General features: G+C 52.3%; 1 protein-coding gene across 1 annotated transcript in view; it reads right to left on the bottom strand.

The window, feature by feature from the left end:
* Positions 1 to 12,963, bottom strand: part of ZEB2 (zinc finger E-box binding homeobox 2) — a 115,281-nt gene extending 102,318 nt beyond the window's left edge. Inside the window, exons 1-2 of the mRNA XM_059820161.1 lie at positions 12,665 to 12,963; positions 9,857 to 9,994 (exon numbers count right to left, since the gene is read on the bottom strand). Of these exons, the coding sequence (XP_059676144.1) occupies positions 9,857 to 9,929 (73 nt within the window). The 5' untranslated portion in view covers positions 9,930 to 9,994; positions 12,665 to 12,963. The remainder of the gene's footprint in view (positions 1 to 9,856; positions 9,995 to 12,664) is intronic.
* Between the last annotated feature and the right edge of the window lie 1,878 nt (positions 12,964 to 14,841).

Below are 14,841 nucleotides of genomic sequence, written 5' to 3'. Positions count from 1 at the left end.
GCGGCCCGGGGGGGGGGGGCGGACCGGGGGAGGGAGCGGGCAGCATCCCCGCTTGGCGGGGCGGGGGGGGGGGACGGGCTGCGCTGGGCGCCCCCCGGACCGTCGCCCGCCCGCCCGCCCCGCCGGGGCTGCCCTGCCCCCGGCGAGCCGCTCCCCCCGGCCGGGCCGCCCCGGGGCCGCCCCGGCCCCCCTGCCCCGCACGGAGCCCTCCCGTCGGGGCCGCTGCCTGCCCGGCCGCGGCCGCCAGCCCCGCCGCTCGCCACACCAGCTCCCGCCAGAGCCGGGGAAATTTGTCAACAATTCGCAACCGCTCTGGTAATGACATTCCTGGAATCCGCAGCGATAGATGTAAAGATAGGAAGCTGCCTTGACTTCCCGCTTGGAATAACGGGTCCTCTCTGCAGCGACCTGCTCCTCTTCCCAGCCCTTCCTAACCACGTTCCCCCGGTGCGCCTCCTCCGCCCTGTGCCACCGGGCTCTCCAGAAACACACGGGGCGAGCCGCTGTGCCTCGCTCCCCTCCTCGCTCCCTGCCCGAGCAGGCACAGCTCCCCCCTCGCCTTTGTGTGCCCATCCACCCAACCCAACTTTCCTGTCACAGACCCGAAAAATATGCAAGGCTCGCACTGCCGCTGAGAAGCAGGACAAAGTTTAACTTCTCTGTTGGCAGCCGGAGAATAACTCCCAGGCAGAATTCGAGCAAAAGATCTGATTTGCTGAATTCTGCTCTTTGATTTGTATTTGTATGTTATTGCTACTGCTAAGGTTGTTGCCAACCTCAATTAGATCACAAATGAGATCAGTTTAATTCAACTCCCAAACTGTGACCTGACCATGGTCTGAAAGTATTCAAAAACGCGTTTTAAGCCTTCCTTTGATTTCAAAAGGAATACTGCATGCTTGGTCATTCATACAAATAACATAAAACGTAATTACGGGATGATTTGGCAGATGACATTCCTGCCAAATGACGCTCCATGCCAGATACTGTAATGCTATGGCTGCTGTCCTGGTGCCTGAGCGCACAGCACCCTTGTGTAAGGTGGGAGTAACGGGGTGTGCGCGATGTTGAGGTGCTCGAACGTATTTGGGGAGGCGAATGCGACACCAACCACTGCACCGCATTAAACCCCCCCCAGTTAGAAACTGCTGTATCACTTGGAAGGGAAGAGGATCCGCACTATCAAATCACCAGGAGGCTGTGACAAAGGGAGCTTGCAGCTTGACACACGGGTAACAACATAGCAAACACCTTTAATTCTGTCATGTCTCATACCCTTTGCTTTCTCACACGTTTGTGGCTGCTCTAACATTGACACCTACACTTTAAAACAACAGAAAAAAGAACCCTCGACAACAAAAATCCCCAAAAGAAGCGATCTTACTCAAGCTAAAAAAAGAAACACCTGTAAAGTTATTCCTATGCCCAGCAAAAATAGCTAACTTATTAACTCCTTCTTCTAATGGCTCAGAAAAGAGCAGGACGCGGCCTTCCCGCCCAAAGAAGTTCACTTTTGGGAACGCGAAGCCCCCCGAAAGCTGCCGGCTGCCCTCCAAACCCCGGCAGCCCGGAGCTAAGGGGAAGCCGCTCGCCCAGCGTAACTTCTCAGCTATCCCGCTGCTCGAGTCCGAATCCTAAGTTGACCTTCCTCTCCTAGCAATGCTTGCGCCGCTTTCCTAGAGGGGTTTTGGGATGTGTTATATGTATGTGGGGGTAGCTACAGAGCATGTGTATGTGTGCGTGTGTACGCACACACGTGGAGATACCCACCGACTGATGGCGGAGGCTTGGGTGGCCCTGCCCAGCCCTCTAGCCGAGGGGTTGACCCCGCAAGATTCAAGCGCCACCAAGTAAAGGATGTGTCAGGTTGAGGGGCTGCTGCGGCTTCAGCAGCGCCACCTCCTCGCCTAAGCCCCCCCAGACCCCCCCAGGGCCGGGTACCTGCAGGGCCAGCGCGGCCTCCCCCGGGCAGGGCCCCGGAGCGCACAAGGAGTTAAAGCTCTTTCCAGCATTACCGGGTAGGTTAATATCACAGCTGCTTGGTAAAGCATTATCCAGCACCTCACTCAACAAAAGCCTGCTTTTGCAAACAGACTCCTACTTTTCCCCAAGTGTCCAAAGGTGTTTACTGAAGTAAATCTGCCTAAATCCTCCCTTGCTTGGGTCATGGGGGTGGTTAGGAGGGTGGAAGGTGTGGAGATAATCTCTTTTTGTAAATTCTGTAAATCTTCTGGGAAAAAATCAGGAATCTGTGTCACATGCTTCTGTTCAACTGGTAACATCTCGGTTAGCGTGCTCCTTAGGAGTGAAATCTGCCATAGCAGCTACAGGAAAATAAGACATTCCTCCCGCTCCTCATTGTTCAAACTCTTCTTCCCTCTCGAAGTTGCTTTAGCACGTTTAAGCTATTTGCTGATGGGGGGAAAAAAACCTGTTAGGATCTTAAAAGTGGTTTCTGAAAAAAAAAAAAAAGAAAGAAAAAAACAAAAAAAAATGACAGTTTGGTCGGCAGGAGAGAGTGTAGTTGAAAACTTGTCACTTGAGATTTCTGCGCTACCCCGGTTATTCCAACACCAGCAACTGCATATTACTTTTTACATGTTGCAAATAGAGGCAAACAACGCAGGAAATTTTGACAGCTCTGCCTGAAAGGGCTTAAATACTTCTCAGTAAGCAGGATCCAGTTATAAATAAACCTCTTGGTGAGAAAAAAGTGGCTACGACCAAAGACCTCACCATTTTTTTTTTAAGAACTGTCTGATTAAAAGCACAGGAGAGGTTCTGAAGAGCAAACAGGCAAATCGGGGGGGGGGGACAGGGACGGGGAGGGGGGGGCAGCCGGGAAATGTTCGTGGTCGTGAAGCCCCACGAGGGAGCCCAGCTAGAGAAACTTCCCCAAATCTCGCCTTCCTCCTCCTCCTCCTCCTCCTCTCCGTGCGCGTTTTCGGGTGCCCGGGGCCACCCCCGCGGCCCAGCGGCCCCCAGCCCCGCCAGCCGCCGCAGCACCCAGCCCGACCCTTCCAAGGAAAGGAAAAAAAATCTCTCCAAAAATATCTTCCGGCGGGGGAAAGGGCGATTTTTCCCCGCCAAGCCGCTCGCCGGTGGTGGCCAAGCCCGCCTCGCCCCCAGCCAGCCCCGCTCCCCAAGGTCACGGTGGGTAAACAATAATAGTAATTAAAACAAAATAATAGGCAGCAGTCAAGAGCTGAGAGTACACACACCTGACCCTAACTATAACAGACTTCTCAGAGTAGAATTTGATCCCTCTCTGACACTTTCTACCTCAAGTGTTAGAGCGAGTGGCCATGAATAGTACAGGCATGCCATCTTGTAACACTAGCTGCCTGTCAGGAGAGCCAAGGCTGGGTAGAGCAGGATCTATATAAGGCTTGTAACTAGGGGAAGCCCAACAAACAGCTACAAACACCTAAGTTATTTTACTCAGCCTCCACCCTTCTGCTTTTTCCCCCCTTCTTCTCACTCTCTTCTTTTTTTTTTTTTTTTTCTTTTCATCTTGGCTTTCTGTTGCAGAATGCAAATGTAGCCTGCCGGCGGTGAATGGGCTGAATTGTGATTAAGAAGAAGAAGAGCTCCTTTCTTTGTTCTCCCCTCAGGGGATGTTTACTGGGAGAGACACAGCGGATCAGATATGAAAGGCATTCAGGTCAGCATTGATGTGAGCGAAAGTGAAATCATACCTAAGGCATTCAAAAGACCGCCGTGTCAGGGGTTCAGCTAACGGTGCATCTACTGTGTGTGTCTTCCCTGTTAGGCACACACACACACACACACCCCCACCAAAAAAAAAAAAAGAGAAAAAAATATCTCTCCACAAACAGGCATTCTTTAAAATCACAACAAAAATTAGAGAGGGAGAGAGGAACAGACGCACAAAAAAGTTTTCCCTCGCTTTACCTCCCCAGCAGAAGCTACAGGACTTAGTGCTCTTTTCCCTTATGGATCACGGGCGGAACAGGTCAACTTGTATTAACTGTAGCTCTTGGGATCAGCATCGTTTTTCGGGAGAAATGATCTCCTCTGAAACGTGAACCGTTATTTTTAGGCGTACCTATACACACCATAGCTCTGTCCATCCGCTATACGCACGCATAGGTGTACACGCCTGTATGCTTCTATCCCTACATAAGAGTTTCAATAAGCTGCCCGGCTTATTTATTCTGATACGGAACACGAGCAATCGTTTCTTGCCTCCCTCGGAAGCAACTCCACTGATAAAGGACAGTGTGGCACATCAAAACAGCACAGCACACCTTCAAAAGTAATCTTTTACTGACTTGGAAACTCCTAGAACCACTCTGCTGAGAGCTCACAGCACAGGAGGACGGCAACCGCAGGCGTGAGGAGTTGGTACAGAGCTATTTAAGTGAAATTGCTTCAAGAAAAAGTCTAGGCATTGTCGGTTTTTTCATTAAAAACGCTTGATGAAGAAACATTTGGATCTTACTTTTTTTTTTTTTTAAAGTTTATACTTCTCGCAGCCTAAACATTCTCTCAATAGACTTTCCAAGTGGTTAGCTGAAGCTGTTGGCATAAACAGAGATATGTAAATATATAGGACAAAAATCGCAAATTACAGTTAAGCATACAAAGAGTTAGGAGGTGGCTGCATTTACAGGGGCTGAAATGAAAATGAAAACGACAAATCGTTAGAAAAAAAGCCTGAAAAAATGAAGGGACAGGACTGGCTGTCGTGTGCAGTAACCATCCCCACTGTTGTGAATTTGTTTCCACCTCCAGAACCTTAGTTAAAATACATTGTTTGTCTAATGCTCGCATCTGCTTTAACGGTGATGTTTAATTCTGAAATATTTTCAACTAGTGTTTCTGCATCAGAGATTTCTCTCCTTTTTCTCTATACTCTAAAAAGACAACTAAAGAGCAATCAAAAAGGTGTCTGACTTGGCCATTCAGACAATTGCACCCTTGTGGGAATGCTGGAATGAATGGTACAGTGGACACCCCAGCACTATTGACGTTATAAACATGTAAATGAAACACATTAGGGCAGACAATCAATTGTCTGTGAGCACTGCAAACCTGCACTCCCTTTCTATGTGACAGGCACAAAATAGTGTCTACCTTGGGAAGCCATGGTCTTGGAGGAAAAAAGGACAAAGAGTTCTCTTTCACAGAGGAGAAAATGCACCTTAAAAGCACTGGGAGAATGCAGATGCCAAAAACTGTTGTGAGGCGAAGAATTTCCCATTTCTTGGAATGAATGTGGGGCTGCTGTAAAAGAATCGACACCCTTCTTTCCACTCCAAAGGGAGACACACATTTTTCCTGGGGAATATTACCAGCCTGTCCTGAGAGCTTGCATCTCAGTCTTCCATATATTTTCCCTACTTTGGGCAGTTGGCTATGTATAATTATCGATAATTAACTTGTAATCGTGGGGTGTTTTTTCCTTTTCAAATATGGCTTGTCCAGGCATCAAATGTATTTTCTTACAGCAACTAGAAATCCCCCCAAAAGTTTCCTTGCGAAGCCTGGGCAATAAGCAACAGCCAGTAGGTACCGCATGGTCCCAAATGGCACAACGGTAAATCAGGCGCTAATCTCCAAATTCGCTGGGTTTCTCGCAAAACTCGGAATAAAATAAATCGCTCAGTCTTGACACAGAAAACAACCTCCCCTGCTCCATGTCACAGCTCAGGCTGGACAAGGATCTGCACCGAGCAAATGTAGCCGGAGAAGCATTACGCCCTGGTCCCTCGCATTTATTGCATTCCTTTTCGATACCCATCTCCAGGTGCTTTGCTGGAGGTAGCACGTTTGTCCCCCTGCCCGCTGCCCCACTCTGGGAGTCATCCCTCGCAAGGGATCCCCCCCCGCAGAGGTCCCCGGGCAGAGGAGCGCTCCCGGCTGCCCGCTCTGCCTCCCGCCACCCGCCCCGCACAGAAAGCAGCTTTCCTCCCCAACCCCGCGCCTCAGTCTAGCTGCCTCCAAACTTCTCCAGGCAGGGAAGACAAGCCTCACTTCCCACTCACTGCAGGCAGCAGGCAGGCTTTTTTTTTTTTTTTTTCTTTTCCCTTTGCCCCCCCTTTTTTTTCAAGTGGGAAGCGAGGGAGGTTTTTCCCCCCTTCCCCAGCATCCCCGAAAGGAGGGTGGGTGGGGATCTTTTGGGGAAAGGCTCTGAGCAAGTGTGAGCGTGCCTGCTTGTTTGGTCTGCGCTCTCCCTCGGATCAGACGCCCTGAAAGCATTGAACTTTCTCCCTTTTCTTTACAACTGGAAGAAGCGAGATGGCAAAGGAATCAAAGAGAGCTGTTTACTGAAACTTTGGAGTAAATTAGGTCCAACTTTCCCCCCTTCCCCTCCTTCCTGGGGATTTTAATGTTACGTTTTATTCTTTGGGGGGGAGGAAAGGAAGGGGAACAAAATCGCACCCAGCAAACGCCAAACCACAACAACAGGGAGCGAGGCGGCTCATCTGCTGAGGCAGGGCAGGGCAGGGACCTCGGCCGGCCGGACAGCGCTGCCCGGGCCCCCGCTCCGCACCGCCCCGCACCGCACCGCGCCGCACCGCACCGGCCGCCAGCGCAGCCCCCGCCTCCGCGGGGCGCCCGTGCGGAAAGGGGGCTCGCTGCCCTCTCCTCCTCCTCCTCCTCTTCCTCCTCCTCCTCCTCCTCCTCCTCCTCTGCCGCGACTTCTCTCCCGAGTGAAAGTGCCGCGAAGTGAGTCAGGCGCCGGGAATCATCTGACTGAACTTCCCGGAGCGCCGCCGCATTCCTGGGCTGCCGCTCCGCGCACCTCCCGCCCCCCCGCCCCGCTTTCGGGGTCCTCTCCTTCCCATCCTCCCTCCTGCCCCCCCCCTCCCCCCGGGGGCTCACCCCTCATTGATTTCCATCTCGCCTCTCTCACCGCCCCCCTCTCTCCGCACACCTCTCCTTCACTCCAGCAGCTCTGCTCAACCCCGTTATCTTGGAAAATCCCGAGCTTTCTTCCCTTCCACCCTATTTAGCTCCGCCGTAATTTTATCCAGCCCCGGTGCCTAATCCCGAGCCTTGCCCATCCTCGCACACACGCAGAGACACGCACACAGGCGTGGAGCCCACGGAGGCATTAGTTGGATTATTCCGTTTTCTCCCCGTCTGTAATTTGGGTGTGATCGCACTCACGCTCCCCTAGCCTCCTTGATGACCACCTATTTTATTTTTGGTTTTGGTGGCTTTTTAATTTTATTTTGGTTCTGCTGCGTTTCCAAGGAATTTCTGTCTGATTTCGATAAGCATCAGCGTTTCTGGTGTTATCAGCAAAGACACAAGCTCAGAAGTGACATCTTTTCCACGAATCCAGGAAAGAAGAAAAATCCACTCAGTCCAGATAAATCCTGGGCAATTCCCAACGGGAAAGGCATTGGATACGTGCTTGTCGAGAAAGAGAAAATGAAAAAAAAAAAACCAACAAACCTTAACCGAACCCACCCTCGCTCGTCTACCTGCTTCGCAGAACCAGGACATTTCTCCCTCAGAAATGAATGAAAGAAACAAATCACGGAGCACAAAGAGAAAAGAGTGGGCAGACAGAAAGTCGAGAATTATCCCCCCCCCCCCCCGGCTTGGCCAGAGGAAGACGCTGAAGGGAGAAGTTAGACCTCCGCGTAACCAACGCGCACACTTGCGTTGAAGTTTGCAGGACCTTTAAGTGGTTACCTTAAAAATCGCAATTAAACTTTCGACTCCCAAGCGTAGTGGCTTCCCAAGTTAGTGCAGGTCCCTGAAAACACACTTTTTTTGCATGGGAGCACCACGAATCTGTGCCACCCGGGGCCATCCGTGTTCCCAAAGCCTTGGCTGTAATAGCAGGGCGACCAGGCTGCAGTCCTGGTGTCCTGGGCAAACAGGGGCATCCAGCTTTTTATTTTTAGGAGGGTTTGGGGTTTTTTGGTTTTTGGTTGGTTTTTTTTTTTTGACTCAAATCGCCTTGAGAAAATATTAAACGCGTAGACGCATCCCTCATCACAGGGCATGTGATGGGTTTAACACGCTAAACTAATAATCTTGGATGGAAAAGCAAGGAGGCTGAAGAAGAAGAATAAAACCCCCTCAAACACTCAGAATATTCTGTACCGCAAAAGAGCACTTCTGGATGCCTTGCTTTAAATCTCATTCTCTTTTTCTCTCAAAAATGACTGTTTAACATAAGAAAAAAGGCTACTTGACACAAAGCTTTTGTTATCCAGTTGATCAGCAACGTGCTTTAGATACTTGTAAGGGGAAAAAAGCCCCACAACAGACATTGATTTTAGAAAATCAATAACCAACATTTAATAAAAAGAACAGAGGAAACACAAGAGAGGAGAGGGAAACATTACGTGTAATTTTAATGCCTACTAAATTACCCAGAGATGAGGGGAAGGGGAGGTCTCCTCTGTGAGGACCACCTTAAATAATGACAGACACAAGAGTAAAGGGTGGTGGTGGAGGGGGAGAGACTTTAAAAAAAGATAACAAGGAACGGATCCTTGGGAAGCTGCTCGGAATATATTATTTTAGTTGGGGTTTTTTTGTAATACTAAGCCAAGCAAATAGATCAAAGACAACACAAAGGGAAAAGCCAGTGTAACATAACGAACAGTTTCTGACTAAAATTCCTCTATCACTCCCCCATATGGCCCGACGCCTCCACCACAACAAGAAAAGGACACACACACACACACACTCTCACACTCACAACCTAGAGAGAGGGAAGGGGGGGGGGGGCAGGATCGTTTGTTTCTAATCAACATTCTCTTGTCTTTGTGCTTTTTTTGTCGGTGCTCTGTGTGTGTGTCCCCCCTCCTTCCCCCCCCCCCCCCCCCCCCGCCCTCCACCTCTCCACTTAAATGAAGTAGCTGAGCTAGAAGCGCATGGGTTCAGGTTCACACAAATATCTTCCTTCCTCCGGCTCCTCCAGAGGAAAGTTGTTGAAAGTGGGGCCGGGATGGCCATGCGAGGGGCTGCGGGTGGGGAGGGGGAGGCTGGCGGTGGGGGAGAGACTATCAGCCGGAGGAGAAAGGAAGAAACTAAGGGAGGGACGGGGAGAGACGGAGAAAGAGAGACCCAGACCCGCACCGGTGAAAGCTGCCAAATGTGAAATCAGCCCAGAACAGCGCGTCCCACCGAGCCCCGGCCCTGCGCGGCCGGCGGAGACCGGGGGAGAGGGCAACTATGGACAATTGGGCACCAAGCTCATTAGTATTATTAATTATTAGGGAGGAGGAAGTTTCATTTTCGAGTCCCTAACACTAAAAACCAGAGAGAGTCGCTAACTCGGTGCCAGCCTGCCTCGGGGTTCTCACGCTGCCGGGGTTTTTCCCAGGGACGGCAGCGGGGCCGGCTGCCCTCCCGCCGCCCGCCCCGCTCCGCGCCGCTCCGCGCCTCCCACCGCCCCGCTCCGCGCCTCTCCGCTCCCCGACCCTGACAGCGCCCGAGCGACCCGCGAAGCGGCGGGCGAAGCGGGCCGCCACCGCCCCGCCGCTCCGGCCGCGCTCCGCCGCCGCGGGGCAGCGGCCCGCCCGCTCCGCGCCCGCGCAACAAACTTTGGGGCGCGGCGGCGCGCTGCTCCCCCCCCCTCCCCTCCTCACCCCCCCCCCCAACACTCCGCCGGCGCCCCGCGGCCGCGCAGCCCCCGCTGCCTCCGCGGGACGGCCCCGCCGCCGCGCAGGGTTGGCGAGCCCCGGGCGGGCGCCGCCGCCGCCGCTGCCGCTGCCGCCCGGGCGGGCGCCGTCCCCGTCCCGTGTGTGTCCCCGTCCGTCCCCCCCCTCCCCGCGCCGCTTCCCCGTCCCGCGGCCGGCTGCCCCCCCCCCGCCGCGGCGGAGCCGGCCGGAAAAGTTTGCCTGGGGGGGCCGCTTACCGTTTTTCCTCCGGGGGTTGGCTTGTTTTCGCCTCTTACACCTGGGGCCATCCGCCATGATCTGCTGCTTCATTGATAAGAGTGGATCAGATGGCAGTTCGCATGGACTCGACTCCCTGATTCAGCAGCACGCAGACTCTATGTAACAACCAAACACAGCAACAATGTGGGCATTGGTATATCCCATTTAAATGCAGGGCGCCAACGGGGACCCGAATTTGCACCCGAAAAAGAACCCATCCACGCACACGGCGAGCTTTGCCGTGCCGGGGGAGGTGGGACGCAGACGGAGCGGGCTCCCCCCTCTCTCCCCAGCCGGGCAGATTTCTTCTTTCTTTCTTTATTTATTTATTTGTGCGCTCGCTCGCTGCGTGTGCGTGTGTGTGTGTGTGTCTGCGTGAGCGTGTGTGTGCGCGCGTGTGTGTGCCTCTCTCTCCCTCTGTGTGTGTGTATTGCACCAGCAAAGCAGATCAGAGAGAGACAAGAATTACATCTCAAATGAGTCATAACTCATGACCGTATGAGGGAATGCACGGCTTTTACAGTAGGCTGTTTGACTCAATGCTAGGCGGACCATTTCCTCCTAAAAGTACTTTAATTTGACATTAGAACTTCTTTTCACACGAAGTGCTAGCCTCCTCTCCCTCTTCTCCTGCCTTTATGGCCTCTTTTTCTACCCCCCCCCCCCCCAAAGTGCACTCCAGCAAAGTGATCAGAGGAGAGGGCAACATGGCTCTCCCCTCTCCTTTTGGGGTAAAGCACAGCACGGAGACCTCCCCCTAACAGCGAGGAGTGTAATTATAAACCTCTGTCACCTTTTTAGTCAGTTTGACAATATTCAGGGTTTCCCCTGCCCCTCAGTTAAATAAAGCTTCAGAGTGTCATTTTTTTTTTTCCCCCCAGAAAAGAAACAGAAATCAAAACTACCGCTGTCAGAGTTTGCAGGCTTTCAGCTGGGGTTTTGTTTGGGTTTTTTTTGTTGGTTTGGTTTGGTTTTTCTTTTTTTTAAAAAACACAACTTGTAAACTTTGGGACCTCCTGGGTGTGCCTGTGTGCCCGGGCGGTGAGGAGGCTCTAGCTGTCAAAGGGAGAGGGCAGGAGCATTTGGTTTGCTGCAAGAACGCTCCTGAAACTCAGTCCACCTCCAAGAAGATGCTGTAGCTTTAAAGATGCTTTGACTTGAGGATTAGTTTAAACAGGGGGCTATAAAAGATGTAACAGATGCAAACTGTAAAACAAGGGCAATTAACCCTTGCTCTCCTGAGCAGGATCCCCCCTCGCCTTCGCATCTATTGTCTTCTCCTGCACTGTGAGTTTTACACAAAACCTAAAAAATTATTACCTGCCTCAACATTTTTTTTGAATTTTTTTTCAGCAAAGTGGGCTTTTTTCCCCCTTTTTTCTTTTCTCTCTCTCTTTTATTTTTTCTTTCCCCTCCTTGTGTCTTTTTACTTTGCTGGAGCTTCACCCTAGGACTGAGCAGTGAAGTGTGTTGCTGCTAGGTCTTTTTATCCTGCCTGAACTCTCTCTTCAGACCTTTGCGGTTATAAAACCTGCTTGGCTAAAAAAAAACAAAAAAACCCCACCCCAATCTCCGAGCAGGTAAGAGGATGGGAATATTGAGGGAGTGTGTGCGGGGTCAGCCTGTTTACTCACACTCTCCTGCTTGGGATTCCGCCTGGAGAGGGTGAATTGGTGGCTCTGTGGCTGTGGATGTATGTGGCTGAGGAAGGAAGAGGCTGAGAAATGTGCTAGAAACTTTAGTATTTGCCAGTTATTCCCGATCCTGGAGTGGGCAATGGTGGCATCACCGTGGCAGATCTACCGGGAGGAGCAGCGGAGAGGGGAGGATAGGAACCCAGGCAAGCCCGGACCCTCAGCCTGCCTCGGCAATTGGCGTTTTAATGCAAAACGACCAATAGTGAATGGTTTTCAACGCGTTTCACTGCCTCCCCTGCTCTTCAGCCTCCTGCAAAAAGTTGTCAATAATTTTAAACCTGCGGATCTCGAGAACGCTTTTCTTCCCAGAGGACCGGCTAGCTTTTAAAAAAATATATATATATATTTTTTTGCTTTTTGGTAAACGACTTTTAAGTTCCAGTCAATACTTTCACTTCTTGCTTTAGGATCCCAGAAGCTAAGGTGTTACTTCACAAAATAAAATAAAGAAATGAAACTAACTAAGCAGACAAAACAGCAAACTTTCTGTTTGGGGGAACACATCCTTGGCCGGGGAGCCCTGCCCGGGGCCGGGGCTGCAGCGGTGCCCGGCCGGGCTGGCTCTGCAGGCTCCGGGCGTGCAGAGCATTAACAGGTACCTGCAAACTTTCCGAGCTAAGATGTGAAACCTGAAATAAAAAGAGCAAGAGGTGGGTGGGGGAATTTTTTGCAATTTTTTTTTTTTTTTTTTTGGCAAGGGGACGAAGTCCCTTTCTAGCACTAAAACTTTTGCTGCTGCCTCATAAAAGGCACCTCCCGTACCTGGCTGACAGGTAAGGGGAGAGGGGGGGGGGGTGGGGGGTGGCACAGCCCCCAGCGCCCCGAAACTGCTCGTCCCTTCCCGGAGCGGTACCGAAGTGATTTTAGGTTTCGGTTAAAAAAAAAAAAAAAAACAAAAAAAACCAAACCCACGAAAAAGAGGTTTTTCGCCCCAAGTATAAACAAGCCAGAAAGGAGCTAACACCCTTTAAAATAAAACACTATCGAAATTAAATAAGCCCGCTAGAGCGGGAGGTGGTGTGAGAAAAAAAGAAGGGGAGGAAAAAAAAAAAAAAAAGAGGAGAAAATGGAATTAAATTCCGAACCTACCTGCGAAGTCTTGTTTGTAGTTTTGGCCAGAAATGGTGAGAAGAAAAAGCATGAAGAAGCCGCGAAGTGGAGGAGAAAAGGTGAAGGGAGATGCAGCTCCTGGAGAAATTGTAAAAAGCCTTGCAAAGAGTTGTCGGAAGGACCGTTATTCCTGCTGGGCAGGTTAGGACTGATCTCTTTCTGCCACTCCAGGAAACACAAACCTGGGGACGGACTGACGTGTTACGCCTCTTCTAATGACATTTTTTTCTTTTTCTTTTCTGTAGGAGCGAGAGGAGAGACCCTGAAACACACGCCACCTATCTTTGTGGGGAGGGATAATTGAAGAGCACCAAACGTGAGCATCATGTGGAAACGTGATCGCCAAGTTTCTCTCTGGGAAAGGATCTGGGATAGATTATACCTTGAAGTCTCCGCGAAGGCTTTAGCGGCAGAAATGCAATTCCACCTCCTCCCGCCCGCCCCCCGCCCCGCGCCCGCCCCCCGCCCCGCGCCGCTCCGCGCCGCTCCGCGCCCCGCCGCGCCCCGCCGCTTGCGCCCCGCGGAGACTCACCGCGCCCCCGGCACCGCGTCCTACACCCCCCCACCCCGGGGGGCTGCATCCCCTGCCCCGCGGCCGCAGCCCTGCCCTCCCCTCCGCCCCGGCTGCATCCTCCGCCCCCCCCGCCCCGGGGCGCATCCCCGCTCCCCCCGGGGTGCCCCCGCGGCTGCATCCTCAGCCCTCCTGCCCCCCCGGGGTGCGTGTCTTGCCCCCCTACCCCCCCCCCGGCTGCAGCCCCTTCCCTCCCCCAGGCGGGATCCCCCGCCCCCCGGCGAGATCTGTGCCGGATCCCCCCCCGCCCCCGGCAGGACCCCGCCGGATCCCCTGCCCGCAGGCCGGATCCCTGCCGCTGTCCCCCCCTCCCCATCCCCGGGCGGGATCCCGGCCCCCCCCGCCCCCTCCGGCGGGATCCCCCCCGCCTCGCCCGCCCGCGGAGCCGGCCGGGGGCCGCATCCTGCGCACGGCGCCCCGCACCGTCCCGGCTCCCAGCCCCGCTCGGAGCTCTCGCCTCTTGCGGAGGGGAAAACTTACCCTAACATAATGCCTAGAAACTAAACTCTGCTCGGGCACTGCAAATAAGCTCCTGGCTGACTCCTGCTCGTTTTGGTGCCGGTTTATTTTTATCCTTAACGCCTTTCTTTTGGGGCATTTTTTCCCCCCCCTTTCATTTCAGCGCACATCCAGGTTATTTGAACAGTCAGCTAAATCTGATGGAAAAAAAAAAAACAAACCCCAAACCCAGCCGTGCTGAGATCTTACAGTCTATCTGTTTTGTTCACAGATATGGATCAGGGGTGAGCTGGGCTCTCTCCCCGGCTCTGCTCTCCCTTGGAAGTAGCTGGATGGGCAGAGAGACAGAGAGTAACGCGTGGGACTGAACTTCAGGGAGGTTACAAGTTTTTCACCTTTTTCAAGTATTAAAATTAAAATAAAATTACATATAGAAAAAAAAAAGGGGGAAAAAAAAAAAAAGAAACCCAGACTCCACCTTTGCACTGAAGGGATTGGTTATGCAAATATGGAAGGGGTTTCCTGGCAAATACAGCTTTCTACTGTATGGTTAATTAAATCATCACTCAAAAGCCTTCCAATGTGACGCTTCTGTCGTAATCCAATCAGGTTACGTAGGTCCTAAACAAGAAAGATATTTTCCACATCTGGAAGTCAGCAATTTAGCAAGTACTGCACATTATTAACCAATTCAGAGCCCACTTCCCAGGGGGATTGTGTTTTTGGGTTTGGGTTTGGGGGTTTTGGGGGGGAAGTTGAAGTGTTCTTAACCAACGCTCTGCTGTTCCGTTAATGACAAAGCTGCTTTACACGGCAGGGATGGAGCGGCGAGCCGGCGGCGCGGGGAGGCAGCCCGAGCCGGGGGTGCTGAGCGCTTGGCTGCGAAGGGGGCTGGGACGGCTGAGCCCGTGCCACCTCCCAGCGCAACCCGCCGCCGCTTCTTCCTCTAAAAGAGCTCGAAATCGCCTCAATCCACAGATAAACTTCGCATCTTGCCTACTCGGACGGTCCTTTCCCAAGGTAAACGTGGGGCTGCCCAAAGGGCTGTGTTACAGAGCTGCGAAATAATTTCCCTCCTTTGACAAGAGTTAAATCTATTACAGCACTTTCTTTTTTTGTTGTTGTT

The sequence above is a fragment of the Gavia stellata genome, chromosome 8 (genome assembly GCF_030936135.1).
Source record: "Gavia stellata isolate bGavSte3 chromosome 8, bGavSte3.hap2, whole genome shotgun sequence".
In the NCBI taxonomy this organism is placed as follows: Eukaryota; Metazoa; Chordata; class Aves; order Gaviiformes; family Gaviidae; genus Gavia; species Gavia stellata.
This window is presented reverse-complemented; position numbering and strand designations above follow the sequence as displayed.